Source organism: Mustelus asterias, chromosome 3 (genome assembly GCF_964213995.1).
Source record: "Mustelus asterias chromosome 3, sMusAst1.hap1.1, whole genome shotgun sequence".
In the NCBI taxonomy this organism is placed as follows: domain Eukaryota; kingdom Metazoa; phylum Chordata; class Chondrichthyes; order Carcharhiniformes; family Triakidae; genus Mustelus; species Mustelus asterias.
This window is the reverse complement of record NC_135803.1, coordinates 3872745-3897745: the sequence shown is the minus strand read 5'-3', so window position 1 is coordinate 3897745 and position 25001 is coordinate 3872745. Positions and strand designations below refer to the sequence as shown.

The 25001-nt window shown below is 44.0% G+C and overlaps 1 protein-coding gene across 1 annotated transcript; it reads right to left on the bottom strand.

Moving 5' to 3' along the window:
* Window positions 1–1778: 1778 nt before the first annotated feature.
* LOC144485236 (extracellular calcium-sensing receptor-like) lies at window positions 1779–17770 on the bottom strand. Its single transcript, XM_078203447.1, has 6 exons — window positions 17628–17770; window positions 14525–14816; window positions 12153–12989; window positions 11702–11935; window positions 2841–2964; window positions 1779–2686 (listed from the first exon to the last, which is right to left on the bottom strand). The coding sequence occupies exons 1-6, from the start codon at window positions 17735–17737 to the stop codon at window positions 1779–1781; spliced, it is 2505 nt and encodes an 834-aa protein (XP_078059573.1). The 5' UTR covers window positions 17738–17770.
* Window positions 17771–25001: the final 7231 nt, after the last annotated feature.

Genomic DNA, 25001 nt, shown 5'->3' with positions numbered 1-25001 from the left:
ACCCTGAACTTCATAACCGACAGATCACAATCAGTAAGGATAAGCAAAAACATGTCCTCTTCGATAATCCTCAACACTGGTGCCCCACAAGGCTGTGTTCTCAGCCTCCTACTATATCCCTTATCTACCTATGATTATGTCGCCAAATTCCACTTCAACTCGATTTTCACGTTTGCTGACAACACCACCGTGGTGGTTCGGATCTCAAACAATGACGAGACAGAGTACAGGAATGAGATAAAGAGTCTGGTGAACTGGTGCGGCGACAATAAACTCTCGCTCAATTTCAACAAAACAAATGAGATTTTCATCGACTTCAGGCAGCATAGTGAGAACATGCTCCTGTCTACGTGAACGAGGACGAAGTAGAAATGGTCGAGAGCTTCAAGTTTTTAGGTGTCCTGATCACCAACAACCTCTCCTGGTCCACCCCACGCCGACACTGTAGTTAACAAAGCTCACCAATGCCTTCACTTTCTCAGAAGACGAAGAAAATTTGGCATGTCAGCTACAACTCTCACCAAGCTTTACAGATGCACCATAGAAAGTATTCTTTCTGGTTATATCACTGCTTGGCCTTGGTACAAAAGGCCATGAATGTAGCCCAATCCAGCACGCAAACCAGCTCCCATCCATTGACTCTGCCTACACTTCCCGTTGCCTTGGCAAAGTAGGCAGCATAATTAATGACCCCATTCACCCCGGACATTCTCTCTTCCACCTTCTTCCGTCGGGGAAAACATACAGAAGTCTGAGGTCACGTACCAACTGACTCAAGAACAGTTTCTTCCCGGCTGCCATCAAACCTTTGAATGAACCTACCTTGCATTAAGTTGATCTTTCTCTATACCTTAGCTATGACTGGAACACTAAATTCTGCATTCTCCCCTTTCCTTCTCTGTGAACGGTATGCTTTGTTTGTATAGCGCATAAGGAACAATACTTTTAATTGTATACTAATACTTCTGATAATGATCAATCAAATCAACTCAAAAGTTAAAGCAACATGTTCCGGTTTGCATTGTCAGCAGCGACCTAAAAATTGGAACAATAAAGAATAAATAGTTGTTGCAGATTATTCCTGACATGCAAGACGAGTTAAATTAAGTCTGACAATACGTAACACTTCCATAAGAAACGGTTCAAATTGTTTCCAACCAGATAACCATCCTTATTAAAAGCCACGTGCTGAAAATGCACCACAGAGCACCAACAAACACATTCTTCAGAAGGGAATTGTATCCTTCTCCCAGTAATTTCTGTCAGAGAAACCTCTTTAACAATAACAGCCAAATAAGTGCAAAATCACAAGGACTGACGAACACTCTCAAGAGCTGCGGAAAATGTAACAAATCACAGATGTGTGCGGGACAGAAGCGTGCTTGAAGCAATTGGGTGTCACGAATGTGGGATGATGAACTTCAGGCATTTCTTCCCATACATTTGTGTTGTATCGCCACCTACTTTGTTCATTTGAATCCTTTTACGATTTTATAGTTGCATTTATTAATAGTAATCAAAATACAGACTTAAGCCTTGTCAGCAAACACTCAAAATCTTACTATATGTGTTTCTAGTTTATACAGAATGAAGAACATTTCATTACTTAATCCACCGATGAAAGGTATCTTAATTCGGGGCAATCTTATCAGAAAACAGTGCCAGGAATATTAGAAGTCAAATCTTTTGTGTTAAGTGTAAAACTGCATTATTCATTCAACATGCCCAATTCTTCATCATCGTGCAGACTTCTGAATTTACAAAACTCGGGTAATTAGCTAAGGTTGCACATTTTTAGCCATCAGGTGCTTTTTGGTGTTCTCTTCTGATTTTAACAAGATAATGTAACATTTTGGAGCAAAGATACAGATCAGCAATCCGTAGCTTGATGCTAAAATTGCAAATATTTCCACAACGACCGCATATTTCCCCGGATTGCTCACATATGTGAGAATAAAAGTGACCCAAACGGCAAAAAAGATGAGCATGCTGAAGGTAATGAATTTAGCTTCATTGAACTTGTCGGGTAAAGCTCGGGCCAGGAATGCTAAAATCAAACACGTGCAAGCTAACAGCCCGATGTAACCTATAACACTCCAGAATGAAACTATGGAACCCACGTCACACTTAAGGATAATTTTATCACTCTGATACTCCGCGTTTTTAACTGGGACTGGGGGAGATGTCACCAACCAGATCACACATATTATATTTTGAATCAATGTGCAGAGAAAGACAATTGATCGTTGTTGTTTGGGTCCAAACCATTTCATCACATGACTGGATGGTAGGGTTGCTTTAAATGCCATCAGCACCACCAGCGTTTTACTGAGAATACAGGAAATACACAGAACAAAGCTAACTCCAAACACAGTGTGACGCACCATACATGACCATGGTGATGGCTGTCCAATGAATGCAATGGAACACAGAAAGCAGAATATTAATGAGATTAATAGAAGGAAACTCAATTCAGAATTGTTGGCCCTTACAATGGGAGTGTTTATGAAATGTAAGAAAACTGCTGCAACAGCTCCTGTGATACAAGCTCCAAACAAGGAAATCGCTGCGAGTGTTATTCCCATACTGTCGTGAAACGAGAGGAACTCAACCTCTTTCGGAATGCATTGATTTCTTGGAACGTTGGACCAGTAATCTGCTGGGCAGTTGATACATTCGATCGAATCTGTGGACAGAAATGTACAAATAGTAGTTCAAATGCACTTTTCGGAATTAATGAAAGCTGCTCTGATGACAAATCCAAACAATGCCTTGGTACATGTAATTCCCACTTTCATTTTTCCTGCTGGAATATTAAAGATGTTCTCATTCTTGCCTACCTGTCTGGTTACTGATCTCCCCATCAGCGCACGCTAAACAGTCAAAGCAGCAAACAGGCTGTCCCTTCCGAACAGCTCTTCTTGTTCCTGGAACACAACTATCACTACATACTGAGACAGGGACCTGCGGAGACAGAGGCGATATTTTATTCTCAAATCCAACTATTTACAAAGCGTGCAAATCAGAGCTGGGAAATCTTAGCAAGTATTAACGTCATGCGCAATTATAACTGTCAACGTTATCAATAAGTGTACCTTTGTCACCTGAGGGTATGTGATCTCTTCTTACTACCGCTGTAACGTGGTTATAATTCAGAAACCGAAATGTAATGAAAACACAAATTGTCTTTGTAACTACATTCATTGCTCAAGGGAACACGGTACTGCAATGGTAATGTCACTCGACTACTAATCTAAAGGCCGAGGCCAATGCTCTGGGGCATACGTTCAAAAACACCACTGCAGCTGGTGGGATTTAAATTTAATTAATATATCCGGAATTATTCATTTTCTTTCCGGACGCTCACTACGAACCATCGTAGATTTCTCTATAAATAGTTTAACGGCTGCGGAAAGGCACTTCGAGGGGAATCTGCACACTGAGGTAATATGGGCTGAGGTTAGAAATAGGAAAGGAGCGGTCACGTTGTTAGGAGTTTACTATAGGCCCCTAAATAGTAATAGAGATGTGGAGGAAGAAATTGCTAAGCAGATTATGGATATGTGTGGGGGTCACAGGGTAGTTGTCATGGGGGACTTTAACTTTCCAAATATTGATTGGAACCTTTGTAGGTCAAATAGTTCGGATGGGGCAGTTTTTGTGCAATGTGTGCAGGAGGGTTTCCTGACACAATATGTGGATAGGCCGACAAGAAGTGAGGCCACGTTGGATTTGGTACTGGGAAATGAACCGAGCCAAGTGTTAGATTTGGTTGTGGGAGAGCACTTTGGAGATAGTGACCACAATTCGGTGTCTTTTGTTATTGCAATGGAGAGGGATAGGGCCGTACGGCAGAGCAAGGTTTACAATTGGGGCAGAGGTCATTATGATGCGATTAGGCAAGAATTAGGGGGCATAAGTTGGGAACAGAAACTGTCAGGGAAAGGCACTAATGAAAAGTGGAACTTTTTCAAAGAACAAATACTGGGTGTCCTTGATATGTACGTCCCTGTCAGGCAGCGAGGAAATGGCCGAGTGAGGGAACCATGGTTCACGAAAGAGGATGAACGTCTTGTGAAAAGGAAGAGGGAAGCTTATGTAGGGATGAGGAAACAAGGTTCAGATGGCTCGATTGAGGGTTACAAGTTAGCAAGGAACTAGCTGAAAAAGGGGCTGAGGAGAGCTAGGAGGGGACATGACAAGTCCTTGGCGGGTCGGATCAAGGAAAACCCCAAGGCTTTTTACTCTTATGTGAGGAATAAAAGAATGACCAGGGTGAGGTTAGGGCCAGTCAAGGGCAGTAGTGGGAACTTGTGTATGGAGTCAGTAGAGATAGGCGAGGTGATGAATGAATACTTTTCTTCAGTGTTCACCAAGGAGAGGGGTCATGTTTTTGAGGAAGAGAAGGTGTTACAGGCTAATAGGCTGGAGGAAATTGATGTTCGGAGGGAGGATGTCCTAGCAGTTTTGAATAAACTGAAGGTCGATAAGTCCTCTGGGCCTGATGCAATATATCCTAGGATTCTTTGGGAGGCAAGGGTTGAGATTGCAAAGCCTTTGGCTTTGATCTTTGTGTCCTCACTGTCCACGGGGATGGTGCCAGAGGACTGGACAATGGCGAATGTTGTCCCTCTGTTTAAGAAAGGGAATAGGAATGACCCTGGTAATTATACACCGGTTAGTCTTACTTCGGTGGTTAGTAAATTGATGGAAAAGGTCCATAGGAATGGGATTTACGACCATTTAGAAAGATGCGGATTAATCCGGGATAGTCAGCACGGATTCGTGAACGGCAAGTCGTGCCTCAGAAATTTGATTGAATTTTTTGAGGAGGTAACTAAGTGTGTTGATGAAGGTAGGGCAGTTGATGTCATATACATGGATTTTAGTAAGGCGTTTGATAAGGTCACCCATGGTTGGTTTATGATGAAAGTGAGAAGGTGTGGGATAGAGGGAAAGTTGGCCGATTGGATAGGTAACTGGCTGTCTGATCGATGGAAAATTTTCGGATTGGAGGCAGGTTGCTAGCGGAGTGCCACAGGGATCAGTGCTTGGTCCTCTGCTCTTTGTGATTTGTATTAATGACTTAGAGGAGGGGGCTGAAGGGTGGATCAGTAAATTTGCTGATGACACCAAGATTGGTGGAGTAGTGGATGAGGTGGAGGGCTGTTGTAGGCTGCAAAGAGACATAGATAGGATGCAAAGCTGGGCTGAAAAATGGCAAATGGAGTTTGACCCTGATAAATGTGATTCATTTTGGTAGGACTAATTTAAATGTGGATTACAGGGTCAAAGGTAGGGTTCTGAAGACTGTGGAGGAACAGAAAGATCATGGGGTCCATATCCACAGATCTCTAAAGGTTGCCACTCAAGTGGATAGAGCTGTGAAGAAGGCCTATACTGTGTTAGCTTTTATTAACAGGGGGTTGGAGTTTAAGAGCCGTGGGGTTATGCTGCAACTGTACAGGACCTTGGTGAGAACACATTTGGAATATTGTGTGCAGTTCTGGTCACCTCACTATAAGAAGGATGTGGAAGCGCTGGAAAGAGTGCAGAGGAGATTTACCAGGATGCTGTCTGGTTTGGAGGGTAGGTCTTATGAGGAAAGGTTGAGGGAGCTAGGGCTGTTCTCTCTGGAGCGGAGGAGGCTGAGGGGAGACTTAATAGAGGTTTATAAAATGATGAAGGGGATAGATAGAGTGAACGTTCAAAGACTATTTCCTCGGGTGGATGGAGCTATTACAAGGGGGCATAACTATAGGGTTCGTGGTGGGAGATATTGGAAGGATATCAGAGGTAGGTTCTTTACGCAGAGAGTGGTTGGGGTGTGGAATGGACTGCCTGCAGTGATAGTGGTGTCAGACACTTTAGGAACATTTAAGCGGTTATTGGATAGGCACATGGAGCACACCAGGATGATAGGGAGTGGGATAGCCTGATGTTGGTTTCAGATAAAGCTCGGCACAACATCGTGGGCCGAAGGGCCTGTTCTGTGCTGTACTGTTCTATGTTCTATGTTCTAAAAGTCTGGTTGAAAGGAAGGAAATCTGTCCACCTTGTGTGGTCCGACCGACATTGAGACGTAAAGCGATGGGGTTTAATTTTTAACCACTCTCAAATAAGGCTTTGTAAGCCACCCAGTTTAAGGGCGATTAGGGATGGCCAGTAAATATTGGCTTTGCCAGCGATAGCCACACTCCATCACAAAATAAAGAAAAAAACTATGGCTAATTACGAATCCAGATTTACAATTACTCCATAAAGAGCAATAGAATGATTTGTGGGACATATTTAACATACTTCAAGGGACTCATATCAACTGTTTGAAACTCTTCCATAAAACACAGACCAGAGACAGTGCCATAATACGTCAGAGGCTAAAAGTAAAATATTTCATCAAATCGACAGGATTCAGAAGTGGCGTGCGGAGTCTGAAAATTTTTATTGAACTGTGACCATAGATGTTGCAGACCCGATGATTAACCAAACGTTTTGTCAAATTTTCAATGTTCATCGACATAACATTAGTTACTCGCACGTAGTAAAATGGGGAGTTAATGAAAGGCCATTGCATTTCAATCATCTGGCGCATTAACTCTTCCACTGTGGATCGGAGGTGCTATTTTGAATGATCCCGAAAAGAACATAAAAACAAAACAACGAGGAGAAGGAGTAGGCCATCTGGCCCCTCGAGCCTGCTCCGCCATTCAATAAGATCATGGTTGATCTTTTCATGGACTCAGCTCCACTTACCCGCCCGCTCACCATAACCCTTAATTTCTTTACTGTTCAAAAATTTATCCATCCTTGCCTTAAAAACATTCAATGAGGTAGCCTCAACTGCTTCACTGGGCAGGGAATTCCACAAATTCACAACCCTTTGTGTGAAGAAGTTCCTCGACAACTCAATCCGAAATCTGCTCCCCATTATTTTGAGGCTGCACCCCCTAGTTCTAGTTTCACCCGCCAGTGGAAACAACTTCCCTGTTTCTATCGTATATATTTCCTTCATGATCTTATCTGTTTCTATAAGAGTTTCCCTCATTCTTCTGAATTCGAATGAGTATAGCCCCGGTCTACTCAGTCTCTCCTCATAAGCCAACCCTCCCAACTCCGGAATCAACCTCGTGAATCTCCTCTGCATCCGCTCCACTGCCAGAATATCCTTTCTCAAGTAAGAAGACCAAAACTGTACACAGTACTCCAGGTGTGGCCTCACCAGCACCTTATACAGCTGCAACATAACCTCACTGTTTTTAAACTCCATTCTTCTCGCAATTAAGCAGAAAATTCCATTTGCCTTCTTAATTACCTGCTGCACCTGCAAACCAACTCCTTGTGATTCTTGCACAAGGACATATAGGTCCTTCTGTACAGCAGCATGCTGCAATTTTTTATCATTTAAATAATGTCCATTTTGCTATTATTCCTACCAAAATAGATTACCTCACATTTAGCAACATTGTGCTCCACCTACCAGACCCTTGCCCACTCACTTGGTCTATCTATATCCCTTCGCAGGCTTTCAGCCTCCTCTGCACACTTTGTTCTGACAGTCACCTCAGTGTCATCTGTGAATTTTGACAAACTGCACTTGGTCCCCAACTCCAAATCAGCTCTGTAACTCGTAAACAATTGCGGTCTCAACACTGATCCCTGATGCACACCACTAGTCACTGATCGCCAACCAGAAAAACACCCATTTACCCCGACTCTTTGCTGTCTGTTAGTTAACCAATCCTCTATCCATGCTAATACATTACCCGTAACACCATGCACCTTTATCTTATGTAGCAGTCTTGGGTGTGTCACCTTGTCAATCCAGATACACCACATCCACATGTTTCCCATTGTCCACTGCGCATGTAATGTTCTCAAAGCATTCCACCAAATTAGTCAAATAATACCTGCCCTTCATGATATGTGTTCTCTTACTTCATTTGGCAATTAACCTACATGTTCTTCGCTGTTTGCTCGATAAGTATTCACGTTTCTCGTTCATATTTCAATAAATTCCACTTATCTCGGGTCTCTCTATTTTGTGGTGTACTTGAACTTAAATGTTGGTGTTTGCTTTGTCCATGCTATTCATTATTATGCTACCTTCACATGGTGCTCTTTCTTTTGAAGAACATAATAAATTATAAATTGGTATACAGGGGATAACTATCTGCAAATATCGTATTTGTTGGAATAGTTTTCACTTGGACCTTGATTGATCAAAGCTTACAAGAAAGATTTTGAATTTGTACTTGGTGTGTGCATTAACAGACAAGCCATCCTTTGTTGGTCATTCCTCGGTACCCTGAAAATAGTATATAAATGACGAATAAGAGGGGATCCAGCACACATCCCCGTGGTACTCCACTGGATACTGGCTTCCAGTAACTAAAGCAGCCATCTGTCATCAACCTTTGTCTCCTACAACTGAGCCAATTTTGAATACAGCTTCTCAAATTATCCTGTATCTCATGTACATTTGCCTTCTTTATTTCTCCCACGTGGAACTTTGTCAAAGGATTCGCTGTGTATAAGATTATGAGGCGAATGGACAGGGTGGATAAGCAGCAGCTAGCCCTCTAGTTCAAGGGTCAGTCACGAGGTGACACAAGCTCAGGGTGAGGGGCAGGAGGTTTAGGGGGAATGTGAGGAAAATCCTTTTTTACCCAGAGGGTGGTGGCACTCTGGAATGCGCTGCCTGGGAGGTGGAGGAGGTGAGTTGCCTCGCGTCCTTTAAAAAGTACCTGGATGAGCAATTGGCACATCATCGCAGTCGCTGGGTCAAAATCCTGGAATTCCCTCCCTAACGGCATTGTGGGTCAACCCTCAGAACATGGACAGCAGCGTTTCAAGAAGGGAGCTCACCACCCCCCACCTTCTCAAGAGCGACTAGGGCTGGGCAATAAATGCTGACCAGCCAGGGACGCCCATGTCCCACAAATGAACAAAAAATACATTCATATGGGTCAGGTGGTGGCAAATGGGATCAGGTAGGTCGGTCAGATGTTTCTCACGTTTCAGTGCAGACACGTTCGGCCAAAAGGCCTCTTCTGCACACTGTGATTCTGCGATTCTACTTACCCTCTCCTCACCCCTCAGATTTTGGATTTCTCTAACAAGTCTCCTTTCGGCCTTCTTTTCTCCAACGAAGACAATCCCAACCACTCCAATCTATCCTCACAGCTAAAATTCTTTATCACTGGAATCATTCTCGTCAATCTCTTCTGCACTCTCTCCAATGTCTTCAAGTCCGTCCTCAAGTATAGCGTCCAGAACGGGTCGCAATTTCCAGCTGACGACTAGTGTCTTGTACAAGTTCAACATGACCTCCTTACTTGTGTGCGAAATGCCCCTATGAATAGAGCCTACGATACCACCTCTGCGCTATCGGTGTGTCCTACCATTTCAATGACTAATGTACTTATACACGGAGGTCCATGTGTTCCTGCATCTCCCTTCGAGAATGCCCCTTTAGTTTAAGATGTCTCTCCATAATTTCTCCCTATAAAATGCATCAAATCACATTTCTCTCCATGAACATCTTCTGTCACCTGTCAGCCCAATGCACAAACATGCTTTTGTCCTTCTAATAATCAAAGATCTCCTCATCACTGTTGACGACTTTGCCAATTTTCGTATGGTCTGAAAAAGTTACAATCATACCCTGAACACCACAGTCCATATCATGAATATATATCAGGAAGAGAAGTGATCTTAACCTTGACCCCAAACATTCAAAACCATTCTCGAAAATGTGACTGAACAGATTCACTCGGGTCGCTACCGCAGGAGTCTGGTTCCGTCTAATCTACAATAATACGCCGCTGTTTAAAAAAGTAAGTAGACAAAAGGCGGTTAACTACAGGCCGGTTCGCTTAACGTCTGTAGTTGGGAAAATGCTGGAATCCATCATTAAAGAAGAAATAGCATGCCACCTGGATAAGAATGGTTCGATCAAGCAGACGCAGCATGGATTCATGAGAGGAAAGTCGCGTTTGACGAACTTACTGGATTTTTATGAAGATGTGACTAGTGCGGTTGACGGAGGGGAACCGGTGGATGTGGTGATTTTGGATTTCCAAAAGGTGTACGATAAAGTACCTCACAAAAGTGTGCTGCGGAAGATTGGGGCACACAGAGTTGGGGGTAGGGTATTAGCATGGATTGGGGATTGGCTATCAAACAGGAAGCAGAGAGTTGGAATAAATGGGTGCTTTTCTGGTTGGCAGATGGTGACTAGTGGTGTGCCGCAGGGATCGGTAATGGGGCCTCAACTGTTTACTATTTACATAGATGATCTGGAGGAGGGGACTGAGTGTAGGCTAACAAAGTTTGCTGATGACAAGAAGATAAGTGGGAAAGTGAATTGCATGGAGGAAGCGGAAGGTCTGCAGAGAGATTTGGATAGGCTGACTGAGTGGGCGAGGATCTGGCAGATGGAGTACAATGTTGGCAAATGCGAGGTTATTCATTTTGGAAGATATAATAGCAAATTGGATTATTATTTCAATGGAAAAAAATTACAATAAGGACCTGGGGGTCCTTGTGCATGAGTCGCAAAAACCCAGTCTGCAAGTGCAACAGGTGATCACGAAGGCAAATGGGATGTTGGCATTTATCGCGAGGGGGATAGAATATAAAAGCAGAGAAGTCTTGCTGCATCTGTACAAGGCATTGGTGAGGCCGCAGCTGGAATACTGTGTGCAGTTCTGGTCCCCTTACTTGCGAAAGGATATATTGGCCTTGGAGGGAGTGCAGAGAAGGTTCACCAGGTTGATACCCTCGATGAGGGGTGTAGATTATGAGGAGAGATTGAGCAGATTAGGTTTGTACTGGTTGGAGTTTAGAAGGCTGAGGGGTGATCTTATAGAGGCATATGAGATAATGAAGGGGCTGGATAGGGTAGAAGTGGAGAGATTCTTTCCACTTAGAAAGGAAACCAGAACTAGAGGGCACAGCCTCAAAATAAAGGGGGGTCAGTTTAGGACAGAGTTGAGGAGGAACTTCTTCTCTCAGAGGGTGGTGAATCTCTGGAATTCTCTGCCCACTGAAGTGTTGGAGGCTACCTCCTTGAATATGTTTAAGTCACGGATAGATGGATTTCTGATCGGTAGGGGAATTAAGGGTTCTGGGGAGCAGGCGGGTAAGTGAAACTGATTTACTTCAGATCAGCCATGATCTTATTGAATGGCGGGGCAGGCTCGAGGGGCCAGATGGCCTACTCCTGCACCTATTTCTTATGTTCTTATGTAATAGCTCAAATAAATTCGATTATGGGGCAGCTGCAAAGAGTGAACTTTTCTTTCGTTTGTTCATGGGATGTGGGCAACACTGGCTGGGCTAGCAGTTATTGTACATCCCTGAGGGCACTTTGTCAACCACATTTCTGTGGCTCTGAAGTCACATATAGGCTAGACCACGTAATGAAGGCAGATTTCCTTCCCTAAAGGACATTAGTGAACCAGATGGGTTTTACAACAATCGACAATGGTTTCATAGTCCTCGGTAGATTCTTAATCCCAGAAATTTCTGAGTGAATTCAAATACCACCATCTGCCGTGGCGGGATTCGAACCCGGGTTATCAGACCATTACCCTAGGTTTCTGGATTACTTTTCCAGTAACAAAACTGCCATGTCACTGTCGCCCCAAGGCATCAGAGGTATCGTTTCTCGTCTTTGGTGGACTGAAAATGTACTTACTTTTCTATCCAGCCCCGTTTTGTGCCAAACGATTCTACTTTCATCCAACGCGAGTTCTTCTCCTTCCGGTAACGCTGAATCATAATAACCAACTTTAACAAAATCTACCGACCAATCGCGGCGCTTCTGCCAGTTGACCAAGTCATAGGAAGCGATGGGATCTCCGTCTTCATCGAAAGTTACTTCCTCCCCAAACTGGTTTATGAAACGTACCTCCCGCAGGTACCGTAAAAGCTTTAGAAAAGGGAAAGCAATTATTAACTTCTGTAACTCTGAGTGTTTCGCATTGTCCGCAAAGAAATTAAGGCATCATTGAATAAATTCCAAATCATTCGACTTTGGGACAGGTCTCCTCTGTGCTCTTGGGTTGTCTCTGCCGAAACAAGAAATGATTTCGCTTGACAGAATGAATAGGAGTTAGGGTTAGGGTTAAGGTTGGATAATTCCTCACCTGCCAGGATAGATGGTTTGACTTTTGACCACATGTTTTATTGAGAAATGGGCCTTTACCATTTTCGCACGATTGTAAATTATGAAGTGCGTGCGCTGCAGCGTACACCGCTTTGTACACATTGTAGGAAATTCTTAACTGCGATACATCAGTGAATGGAGTCTCAATTGTCTCCAAGTTCTCTATACCTGTGCATGGCTTGTAAAAGGAAGCTGTTATGTTTTCTCCCAGAGTTTGATTTGAGATTCTGACGCTACAGCCAAAGATTTCCCGCCAGAGTTCTTCGACAAATGGGTTGTCTACTGCTGTGGAAGGATGGAGTTTGACTAGAAACTCTCTCAGTCCTGCAATTTCCGCTCTCCTGATTCCAAACCCGATTGTTCCCGTTAAAATGTCCCGAGTTTCCGCTGTCCACATTTGGAATGATGTGACCCAGGCTTCACTCGCTATCAGTTGGATGTCGGTAATGTTCTGAGTTCTGAGTTCGCTTACCAAAGACATGGCGTCACTCTCTCCGCAGAATATTATCATCACCTTAGCCGAGGAATTTCTAATGGTATTCACAACCTGCCGCATCCTTTCTCTGGTACGACCGGGTGAGAGGAATTCGATGTAGGCGATGCAAATGTCAAACTTCGCAGCCTCTTCAATTAAAGACCTCATCCCGAATCGGCCATATTCATTATCTTCAGCCACAGCTCCGATCCAAGTCCATTGGAAGTGGTGTATAATCCGCACTAAAGCTCTCATCTGAACGGTATCGCTGGGAATTGTCCTTAAAAAAGTTGGGAACTCGCGCTTATCACTGAGGCATGCGCATGAAGCGAAGTAGCTGACCTGTTTGGGGTGGGGAGGGGGTGTGGTGGGGGGGGGGGGGGGGCGGGGCGGGCGGAGAGAGAGAAAACTAATGAACTGAGACATTTAAAATCATGGGTCACACATGAAGCACACAAGGTCAATCTATTGAATTATCCTCACTTCCGTCCACAGCACCGCCACCACACCACAGACAATCCGCCCCCCCCCCACCCCCCGCCCCCCAACCACTCCGCCGCCCCCCCCCCCCCCCCCCCCCCCACCTCACTCAGTGGGCAGGGAATTCCACAGATTCACAACCCTTTCTGTGAAGACGTTTCTCCTCAACTCAGTCCTAACTCTGCTTCCCCTTATTTTGAGGCCACACCCCCTGGTTCTCGTTTCACCCGCCAATGGAAACAACTTCCCTGCTTCTGTTTTATCTATTCCCTTCATAATCTTATATGTTTCTATAAGATCTCCCCTCATTCTTCTGAATTCCAATGATTACAGCCCCAGTCTACTCAGTCTCTCCTCATAAGCCAACCCTCTCAACTCTGGGATCAACCTAGTGAATCTCCTCTGCACCCCCTCCAGTGCCAGTACATCCTTTCTCAAATAAGGAGACCAAAACTGTACACAGTACTCCAGGTGTGGCCTCACCAGCACCTTATACAGCTGCAACATAACCTCGCTGTTTTTAAACTCCATCCCTCGAGCAATGAAGGACAAAATTCCATTTGCCTTCTTAACTACCTGCTACACCTGCAAACCAACTCCTTGAGGTTCCTGCACAAGGACATCCAGGTCCCTCTGCACAGCAGCATGCTGCAATTTTTTACCATTTAAATAATAGGTCTTGCAGCAACCGTGGAGAGACAAACAGAGTTCACGTTTTAGGGGAATTGGTGAAGGCACACCTAGAATATTGTGAGCAGTTGTGATTCCCGGATTTAAGGAAAGATATCATTTCATTGGAGGCAGTTCAGAGAAGGTTCACTAAGATGTTCAGAGGTATGGAGAGATTGCCTTAAGGAGAAAGGTTAAACCAGTTCGGACTCCACTCAATGTAATTTAGAAGAATGAGAGGTGATCTCATTCAAACATTAGGATTTCTGAAGGGGGCTTGTCAGATTAAAAATTGAGATGAAGTTTCTCCTCATGGGAGTGACTTAGACCAAAGGGCATAGCCTCAGAATGAAGGGATGCCAAGTTCAGACAGAGACGAGTAGGAATTTCTGGAACTCTTTGCCACAGAGAGCTGAGGAGGCAAGGTCCTTGTGTATTTTTAAGGCTCAGATAGATAGATTTTTGATCAATGAGGGAATAAAGGGAAAGGGCAGGGAAGTGGACGTGAGGAATGTTGGATCAGCAATGATACGATTGAATGAGGAGCAGGTGCTAGGTCCGAATACCATACTTCTGTTTCTATTTCTTAAGGTCTAACTCTTCAACTCTTTTCCAGCTTTTTCTATTTTTATTTCAGATTTCTAGCATTTGCAGTATTTTACTTTTGTCAGTGTAATTACAACCGCAAGCTTTTCCCATGTCCGTGTAAATGCATTCACACATCTTACCATACCAATGGCGAAAGGAGCGACCACTCGCGATACTGCGATAGATTGCGATGATCCGCCATCTCCAACAATCATGGGCACTGATGGAACGCCAGCACACGTGTCATTCGAAGTGATTCTGTCTTTCCCATTTAGTAATTTGAAAGCTCCTTTAAGCCCTTCAGATGGTGAGTCACAGCTGTCGAAAATCTTGTAACCCAGCGTGATGTTAGGAAGCAAATCTGGGTTCCCATTTATTTCTTCAATGGCAAACACCATAGTTAGCGCCCACCGCAGTCCAGTTTGGCTAAACCTGCCACACATTTATGGAGTTAGACTTATTTCAAGACAATATAATTCCCGCTGTACCTGGTCATTGCAACGCTGAGAAAAACTTGAAAGGATTTATGTTTTGACGGGCAGTTTACATAGAACATAGAACATAGAACAGTACAGCACAGAACAGGCCCTTCGGCCCACGATGTTGTGCCGAGCTTTATCTGAAACCAAGATCAAGCTATCCCACTCCCTATCATCCTGGTGTGCTCCATGTGCCGATCCAATAACCGCTTAAATGTTCCTAAAGTGTCTGACTCCACTATCACTGCAGGCAGTCCATTCCACACCCCAACCACTCTCTGCGTAAAGAACCTACCTCTGATTTCCTTCCTGGATCTCCCACCACGAACCCTATAGTTATGCCCCCTTGTAATAGCTCCATCCACCCGAGGAAATAGTCTTTGAACGTTCACTCTATCTATCCCCTTCATCATTTTATAAACCTCTATTAAGTCTCCCCTCAGCCTCCTCCGCTCCAGAGAGAACAGCCCTAGCTCCCTCAACCTTTCCTCATAAGACCTACCCTCCAAACCAGGCAGCATCCTGGTAAATCTCTTCTGCACTCTTTCCAGCGCTTCCACATCCTTCTTATAGTGAGGTGACCAGAACTGCACACAATAATCCAAATGTGATCTCACCAAGGTCCTGTACAGTTGCAGCATAACCCCACGGCTCTTAAACTCCAACCCCCTGTTAATAAAAGCTAACACAGTATAGGCCTTCTTCACAGCTCTATCCACTTGAGTGGCAACCTTTAGAGATCTGTGGATATGAACCCCAAGATCTCTCTGTTCCTCCACAGTCTTCAGAACCCTACCTTTGACCCTGTAATCCACATTTAAATTAGTCCTACCAAAATGAATCACCTCACATTTATCAGGGTTAAACTCCATTTGCCATTTTTCAGCCCAGCTTTGCATCCTATCTATGTCTCTTTGCAACCTATAACAGCCCACCACCTCACCCACTACTCCACCAATCTTGTTGTCATCAGCAAATTTACTGATCCACCCTTCAGCCCCCTCCTCTAAGTCATTAATAAAAATCACATTGCTGGAGATGTTTAAACTGGGGGTACATCGAACAAGGTGGGTAGATAGCAGCAACAGAAACACAAAATGCTGGAAAAACTCGAGGATCCTCGCAGTATCCATCGCGGCACAATGAGCTGTATCTATTTCGAGTCATAGAGGCATAGAGGTTTACAGCATGGAAACAGGCCCTTCGACCCTACTTGTCCATGCCGCCACTTTTTTAATCACTAAGCTAGTTCCAATTACCCCCGTTTGATCAATGTGCCTCTATACCCAGCTTATCGATGTAACTGCTTGTTGCCTCAGATTCTAGCATCCGCAGTATTCTGTCTTTTTCTGATAATCTCCAGACCTGTTTTCGTTATTCGCACATTCAATCGCGAGATCTAACACAAAATGATGTTTTTCGGCCTATCAGATCCGCTGCAATCCCAATAATCCCACTCCGCGTGGAAATGCCTCCTGTTCAACTCAATATCCAATTCACTCCCGAAAATTGCACTTAAATCCGTTTCTCCCATCCTTTCAGGCAATGAATTCCAGATCAGAAAAACACACAATGAAAACAACTCTCACCTCCCCTCTGCTTATTCTGCCATTTAGGTTAAGCTATGCATTCTGCTCACTAATCTACCCGCATTCTTAAATAGATTACAGCAACTGCACTAAACTGCCCTCTACCTTATCTCAAGTAAACGTTTAATGCAAACAAACTGTGTAGAGTGCTGGTCACCTTGTCATAGAAAGGATATTGTTAAACTAGGAAGAGTGCAGAAAAGACTTACGAGGATGCAACCGGGACTTGATGGTTTGTGTTATAAGGAGAGGCTGGATAGAGTGGGACTTTTTCTCTGGAGTGTAGGAGGCTTAGGGTTGATCTTATAGAGGTCTATAAAATAATGAGGGGCATAGATCAGCGAGATAGTCGATATCTTTTCCCAAAGGCAAATATGCCTAAAACTAGAGGGCATAGGTCTAACGTGAGAGGGGAGAGATACAAAAGAGACCAGAGGGGCACTTTTTTCACACAGAAGGTGCGTGACTGTCTGAACAAGCTCCCAGAGGTTGTCGTAGAGACGGGCACAATTTTGTCTTTTAAAAAGAATTGAGAAAGTTACATGGGTAAGATGGGTATAGAGGGATATGGGCTAAACGCGGGCAATTGGGACTAGCTTAGTTGTTAAAAAAGGGACGGCACGGACAGGTTGGGCCGAAGGGCCTGTATCCATGCTGTAAACCTCTATGACTCTATGACTCCAAATAGATGCAGCTCATTGTACCTCTCTGGACCCTGCGAGGATCCTCTATCTCCCCCACAACAGATATATCCATTGGTTCTGAATAAGAATCATATTCGACTCACAATATTAACCCCGCTTCTCCCTCCATAGATGATGCCAGACCGAACCAGTATTCCCAGCACTTTATGTTTCTTAAATAACTGTAAACAAATTTACCGCAACAAAAACCCTGATAATATTAAGCACCTCTACCCCTTAGCATTCCCTGCCCTAAGGAGAACAATCCGAGTTTATCTGGTCTCAGCGAATAACCCGAAGTATAAGAGTTCGATAAGTAAATGAATCAAAGGAAAACGGGAGAAGGAAAGCCAAGAATGTCAAAACCTGGAAGGATAATAACTACCCAAAAAATAAGGCACAGTGATCTCAAAATTAAACTGTGCTTAGGGGAGATTCCATTCCAGACCGGAGTATTGTCAAACAGAATGACGAAAGGTAACTCTCACTCACTCCACACAGCGCACTGGTTGAGGTTTCGACTGGAATGAGTTATAATCCGGAGCTACTCTAAAATGGATCGTGAATAAACCACCCAGGATGACGTCTCCATTCTGAAACATTCCAGGGTTGAACCTTTCCCGAAGTTGGCATGTCTGATCAAAGCCGGATCCTACAATCTGGATCGGGATCAGTAATAAAACGCTCCAAATGGAACAAAATGGCATCAGGAAAACCGAAAGAGTTTCTCAGGAGTCACGAGGAAGAATGTTTCGGATCGGAGTGACAGCACTCTGCTGCAAGCAGCCCTCTACACGGGGAATATTTAACCTCACAAACCAGTCCCAAGTGTTTTCAAACACAAATCGCACTGACGCTCACTCTCTATCATATAGGGAAGGCTCAGGTCATATTTTCCAGCGCTCGGGGCTATTGTGCCCCTGACATTTTAGTTAGATTAAATGTGCACACTGAAGACCCGTTACCATATTTGGAACATAGTCTGTTATGTTCAGTACATGCTCAGTACCGGCAAGGTGTCGGACTGGTATTGTCAGTGCATCTATTGAGAAAGTGTTCGGTGTCGATCTGCGGGGAAGTAGTCCCATGTTCAACACTTCAAACCATTGCACAGGCATTGAAAGAGGCATTTAGTATCAGGATGAAGATTCATTTAAAGGTTAACATTCCATAATTTGATGCGAATTTGAAGTTCCAGGAGTCGCACATAGGTAAAACTAAATCAGCAGCGGCTCATCCATTAACAAAAACTCATCCATATTGATTTCCCAGTGTGAAATGAGCTGCCTCACATTCTGAGTGTCATAACAGGTGTTGTCAATGAACCACACTGAGGAGGAGCTTGCTCTGATTGCTTAGTATTTCTTGAAGGTTATAACATGCAGTAAAAAGATCATTATCTTTGTTTTTCTTTCCAAACAGCTGCTGTCAAACTTGATGGATATTTCCAGCATTTTCTAAATCTGTTACAAATTCATAAGATCTCTGCTTTTTCTGGAGAAATGTAGGCCAGGGCAAACGATGTGATCGCATTGCAGATATTTTCACTCCTGTCGAAAACAATGAATCACAATGTAACAGCGAAACTGTATCCAGCTCGACAACATATAAATACTGCCCATCAAAGCGCACTCTGGGATGGAAAACATGTGTTAGAACACAACTGAAAAGATTTCAGGTGCCTTCAAACCAGGAAGCACGGTGAACTTGTTTTATCCGCGTCCCCAAAGCCTGCAGCAGCTACTGGTACCAGTTACCACAAACCTACTAAACCAAACATGATTCATTTCGAGTCTTTTTTGTACTTTCATGGAATTTCGGCATCGTTGACAAGGCCAACATTTGCTGCACTTATCTATGTGTCCATAAAAATGTGGTGTTGAGTCCCCTTCTTGCACCGCTGAGGCCCATGTAGTGTAGATGCATCACAGTGCTGTTAGGAAACGAGTTCCCGATTTTGACCTAACGACAGTGAAGGAACAGCGATATATTTCCTAGTAAGCATGGTGTATGCTGATCAAATGGGCTGCTTTGTCCTGGATGGAGCTTCTTGCGTGTCCATGGAGCTGCACTCATGCAGGCCGGTGGAGAACATTCCATTATGGGGATATAGGCTATCGTGATATTGTCATTGGCCTAGCAATCCAGAGACCCAAGGTCGCCCTGCGGAACCGGGTTCGATCCTGCCATGACGCTATTGAAATTCAACAAATATCGAATGATGACCATGAAACTATTGCCGGTGGCCATGAAAAACCACGTGGTTCATTAATGTCCTTCAGCGAAGGAAATCTGCCATCCTTACCTGGTCTGGCATACACGTGTCTCCAGATCCACAGAAATGTGGTTGACTTTTGAAGGGCCTCAGTTCAAGGACAATTAACAATGAGTAATAAATGTTGGCCCAGCCAGCAACTAGCCAAATTCCCTGAAGGAATTTTTGAAAATCATGTCCCTGACTTGTGCCTTCAAGTTTATGAACAGAATTTGGACAGTCAGGAGGTGAGTTACTTGCTGCGATTTTCCCGAAAAAATTCAAATTGCCCAATGGGTGGGAAAGCAGAAGGTTTTCCACCCGTTTTTGGATGAACTTAGTGAAATGAATTTATGGCAATATGAGCAACAAGAAGGCCGTCAGCCGATTCATACCAATCCCACTCTCGAGGCCAGCATCCGACTGTCGGGGGAGCCACTGTGCCTGCACTGATTTCCCAGTACATAGGGATATGGGTTGACATGCCCCTCCTCACTCCTGATCGCCGATCCCGACTCCCCCCACCCCGCACATTGCCAGCCCCGCCATCCGCACACCCTCGCCCACCCCTCAACCTAGAATCTTAGAATCATAGAAACCCTACAGTGCAGAAGGAGGCCATTTGGCCCATCGAGTCTGCACCGACCACAATCCTGCCCAGGCCCCACCCCCACATATTTACCCGCTAATCCCTCTAACCTACACATTCCAGGACTCTAAAGGGCAATTTTTAACCTGGCCAATCAACCTAACCCGCACATCTTTGGACTGTGGGAGGAAACCGGAGCACCCGGAGGAAACCCACGCAGACACGAGGAGAATGTGCAAACTCCACACAGACAGTGACCCGAGCCGGGAATCGAACCCGGAACCCTGGAGCTGTGAAGCAGCAGTGCTAACCACTGTGCTACCGTGCCGCCTCAAGCATCACCAGCCCCAATCTTCCATGCCGAGTTCCCCCTTCCCTCCCATCCGCCCCCGTCTGGTTCTGCCCCCAACTGGATCTGCCCCATGAAGCTCTTCCCTCTTGGCACTGCCCAGTGCCCGGTGGGCATTTCCAGTTTGCCAATCTGGCAGTGCCACTGGTGCCCGGTGAGCAGTTTCAGGATGCCAGGCTGGCAATCAACCTAATCAAACCCTGAAAACCCTAGGGGAAAACAATAAAATAACAAAACCGCATTAGCCCAGGTTAAAGCAAACATTCCAGCCATAAGGATCAATTAGGCTTCTGCAATATAACAATGTGGGCTGGCAGTTATAGACTAAGCGGCACTGGGTCAATAGAACTGACTTCTAAACAAAATCCTGCAGAAGAAACATGACTCAAATACATTTCTTAAAGGCAAAGTATTGTTATCACATCCTTTGCAAGACTCTACATTTTCCCTACTACTAATGTCAGATAACCAAACTATAATTCCCTGTTTTTTCTCCGACTCCCTTTTGAAGATTGGGGTTATATTTGCCACCCTCTAATCTGCCAGGACAATTCCTCAATATTCAACAAACGTTTCCATTGCTTCCATTTCCACCTGCTTTAGTGCCAAGGGATGTTGATTATGAAGCCTTGGGGACTGATTGGTTTTCAATTCCATTAATTTCACCAGACTTTTTTTTCACAAATACTAATTCACTTCAATTACCCATTCTGACTACATCCTTGGTTGCTTAGCATTTCTGGAAAGTTATTTGTGTCTTTTGTGAAGACATCTCAAAAGTCGTTGTTTAATTGCTCTCCCATTGCTTTGTTATTTATTGTAAATTCTTCCATTTAATACCATAAGGGGCCTACGTTTGACTTCACTAATCTTTTTATTTTTACATGCTTATTGAAGCTTTTACATTCTGTTTTTACCCTCCAGGCAAGTTTACCCTCATTCTCTATTTCCCCTCTTAATCAATCATTTTGGTCCTTCTTCGGTGAATTCCAAATTGCACCCAATCTTTGCTGCTTTTCCTAGAAACTTCATATGAATGCTTTTTGCATTTCATAAAATCCTTAATTTATTTTGTTAGCCATTTTTGGGCCATTGTTCCTGTTGGGCTTTTTTGCGAGAAAGGAATGTTTAACTTTGGATTTAGGACCCTAATTTCTGACGAGACCACTGAACTTTCTATTCCAATGAATAATGCTATCATGCTATGTTAACGCTTCCCCAAAGAACTCCACCAACAAAATCGTTAATTAACCCATTCTCATTGCACAATACCAAATCTCGGATAGCCTGTTCCCTACTTTGTTCCTCGACATACTGGTCGAAGAGAAATCTCATACTCAGTCCCGGAATACATCTTTATTTTTAAGTCCGTTTGCCCAGTCGACATGGAGATTAAAAGTACCTGTGATTATTATAGAACCCTTGTTACATGCACCTTTATTTTCCTGTTTATTGCCATCCCCTAACTTATCACAACTGATTGGAGGGCTATAGACAGTTCCAACTAATGTTTTTCTCTCCTTGTAGATTCTTAACTCCATTCAGATTGATTCCACATCTTGCTTTTCTGAATCCTAGTTCACTATTGCACTGATCTCTGATTACTAACAACGCCCACTCAACATCATTTTTCTTTTTGCCTGTACTTCCTAAATATCGAAGAGTCTTGGATATTCAGTTCCAGCCTTGGACAGTATGTTACAGAACCTACGAGGGAACGAGTTATCTTAGATCTGGTGATGTGTAACGAGACAGGTAGAATTAAGGATCTTCTTATGAAGGACCCTCTTGGGTCGAGTGATCACAATATGGTCGAATTTCTGCTGCAGATGGAGGGGGAGAAAGTAGGGCCCCAAACCAATGTCCTCTGCTTGAAGAGAGGGGAGTACGATAGGATGAGGGCTGAATTGGCTAAGCTGGACTGGGAGAGCAGACTGGTAGGTAGGACAGCTGTGGAACAATGGAGGATTTTTAAGGAGATCTTTTTCAGTACTCAGCAAAACTATATTCCGGTGATAAAGAAGGAGTGTAAGAAAAGGGATAGCCAGCCGGGGATAACGAAGGAAATAAAGGAGAGTATTAAATTAGAAACTGATGCGTACAGAGTTGCCAAAAATAGTGGAGACTTAGAAGATTGGGAAAGCTTTAAAAAACAACAAAGAATGACTAAGAAAGCGATAAAGAAAGGAAAGATAGATTATGAAACTAAACTAACTCTAAATCTAAAAAATAATAGTAAAAGTTTTTACAAATATATAAAAAGGAATAGAGTGGCTGGAGTGAATGTTGGACCCTTGGAGGACGAGAGCGGGGATTTAATAGTGGAAAACGAGGAAATGGCTGAGACTTTAAATAGGTTTTTTGTCTCAGTCTTCACAGTGGAAGACACAAATAATTTACCGAATATTAACGATCGAGTACTTGTAGGAGGAGAGGTACTCAACACAATTCCTGTTACTAGAGAGGCAGTGCTTGGTAGACGGACGGAACTGAAGTTGGACAAGTCCCCGGGCCTGGATGGAATGCATCCCAGGGTACTGAAAGAAATGTCAGAGGTAATTGCGGATGCATTAGTGGTTATTTATCAAAATTCACTGGACTCTGGGGTAGTGCCGGCTGATTGGAAAACAGCTACTGTTACGCCGCTGTTTAAAAAAGGAAGAAGACAAAAGGCGGGTAACTACAGGCCGGTTAGCTTAATGTCTGTCGTTGGGAAAATGCTGGAATCCATCATTAAAGAAGAAATAGCAGGCCATCTGGATAGGAATGGTTCGATCAAGCAGACGCAGCATGGATTCATGAGAGGAAAGTCGTGTTTGACGAACTTACTGGATTTTTATGAAGATGTGACTAGTGCGGTGGACGGAGGGGAACCGGTGGATGTGGTGTTTTTGGATTTCCAAAAGGTGTACGATAAAGTACCTCACAAAAGTGTGCTGCGGAAGATTGGGGCACACAGAGTTGGGGGTAGGGTATTAGCATGGATTGGGGATTGGCTATCCAACAGGAAGCAGAGAGTTGGAATAAATGGGTGCTTTTCTGGTTGGCAGGCGGTGACTAGTGGCGTCCCGCAGGGATCGGTACTGGGGCCTCAACTGTTTACTATTTACATAGATAATCTGGAGGAGGGGACTGAGTGTCGGCTAACAAAGTTTGCTGACGACAAGAAGATAAGTGGGAAAGTGAATTGCGTGGAGGAAGCGGAAGGTCTGCAGAGGGATTTGGGTAGGCTGAGTCAGTGGGCGAGAATCTGGCAGATGGGTTATAACGTTGGCAAATGTGAGGTTATTCGTTTTGGAAGATATAATAGCAAATTGGATTATTATTTAAATGGAGAAAAATTACAACATGCTACTGTGCAAAGGAACCTGGGAGTCCTTGTGCATGAGTCGCAAAAACTCAGTCTGCAGGTACAACAGGTGATCAAGAAGGCAAATGGGATGTTGGCATTTATCGCGAGGGGGATAGAATATAAAAGCAGAGAAGTCTTGCTGCATCTGTACAAGGCATTGGTGAGGCCGCAGCTGGAATACTGTGTGCAGTTCTGGTCCCCTTACTTGCGAAAGGATATATTGGCCTTGGAGGGAGTGCAGAGAAGGTTCACCAGGTTGATACCCTCGATGAGGGGTGTAGATTATGAGGAGAGATTGAGCAGATTAGGTTTGTACTGGTTGGAGTTTAGAAGGCTGAGGGGTGATCTTATAGAGGCATATGAGATAATGAAGGGGCTGGATAGGGTAGAAGTGGAGAGATTCTTTCCACTTAGAAAGGAAACCAGAACTAGAGGACACAGCCTCAAAATAAAGGGGGGTCAGTTTAGGACAGAGTTGAGGAGGAACTTCTTCTCTCAGAGGGTGGTGAATCTCTGGAATTCTCTGCCCACTGAAGTGTTGGAGGTTACCTCCTTGAATATGTTTAAGTCACGGTTAGATGGATTTCTGATCGGTAGGTGAATTAAGGGTTATGGGGAGCAGGCGGGTAAGTGAAACTGATTCACTTCAGATCAGCCATGATCGTATGGAATGGCGGGGCAGGCTCGAGGGGCTAGATGACCTACTCCTGTTCCTATTTCTTATGTTCTTATGCTCTTATGATATTCAGTTCCAGCCTTGGTCACCCTACAACTGTGTCTCCTTAATCACCATTATATTGTACCCTTTTACATCTAACTGACTTGTTAGTTCTTCTAACTTATTGCAAATGTTCTGTGTATCCATGAAATGTAAGAAAGTTTCGTTTTTATAATTATATACAATGAGTTTGTAGTTCGTTTACACAATTACTCAAATAATCAAAGTACATGAACACAATATGGTTTTATGCTGAATTCTGGGGCACAAGCTCATCACACTGTTTGGTCTTAGCATCACACTGAAAATTGACAAGGGACAAAGAACATATGGCCTTCAGACAGTAAGGCTAGGCATCACAGCTGAACAATTACTGGCAGGGAACCATCCAGCTCCATTGCAATTAAATATCAGCTCTGTTCTCTAACCTCAAATTTCCTATTCTGGAAAGAAAAACGTGTGTTAAAATATTCAGCCTTGTGCACAAAATTAGAGTAGTTAGTCTAGTTTGGCAGGGGGGTGGGACCCAAAGCAAAGGCGAATTAGCTGAAGGGGAACGAGAGAGTAGGGCCAGTAAGACTCTGAGAAACAGCAGGGAGGGTGG

Bases quoted from the DNA above. Each gene is read 5' to 3' on its own strand.
- LOC144485236 (XM_078203447.1), bottom strand. From the start codon at position 17,737: ATGTTTCAGAATGGAGACGTCATCCTGGGTGGTTTATTCACGATCCAT. The intron at 14,817-17,627 runs GTGAGTGAGAGT...AATGTGTGGCAG, and splicing joins CAACCAGTGCGCTGTGTGGA to GTTTAGCCAAACTGGACTGC. The intron at 11,936-12,152 runs GTGAGGAATTAT...CCTTTTCTAAAG, and splicing joins CAAACCATCTATCCTGGCAG to CTTTTACGGTACCTGCGGGA.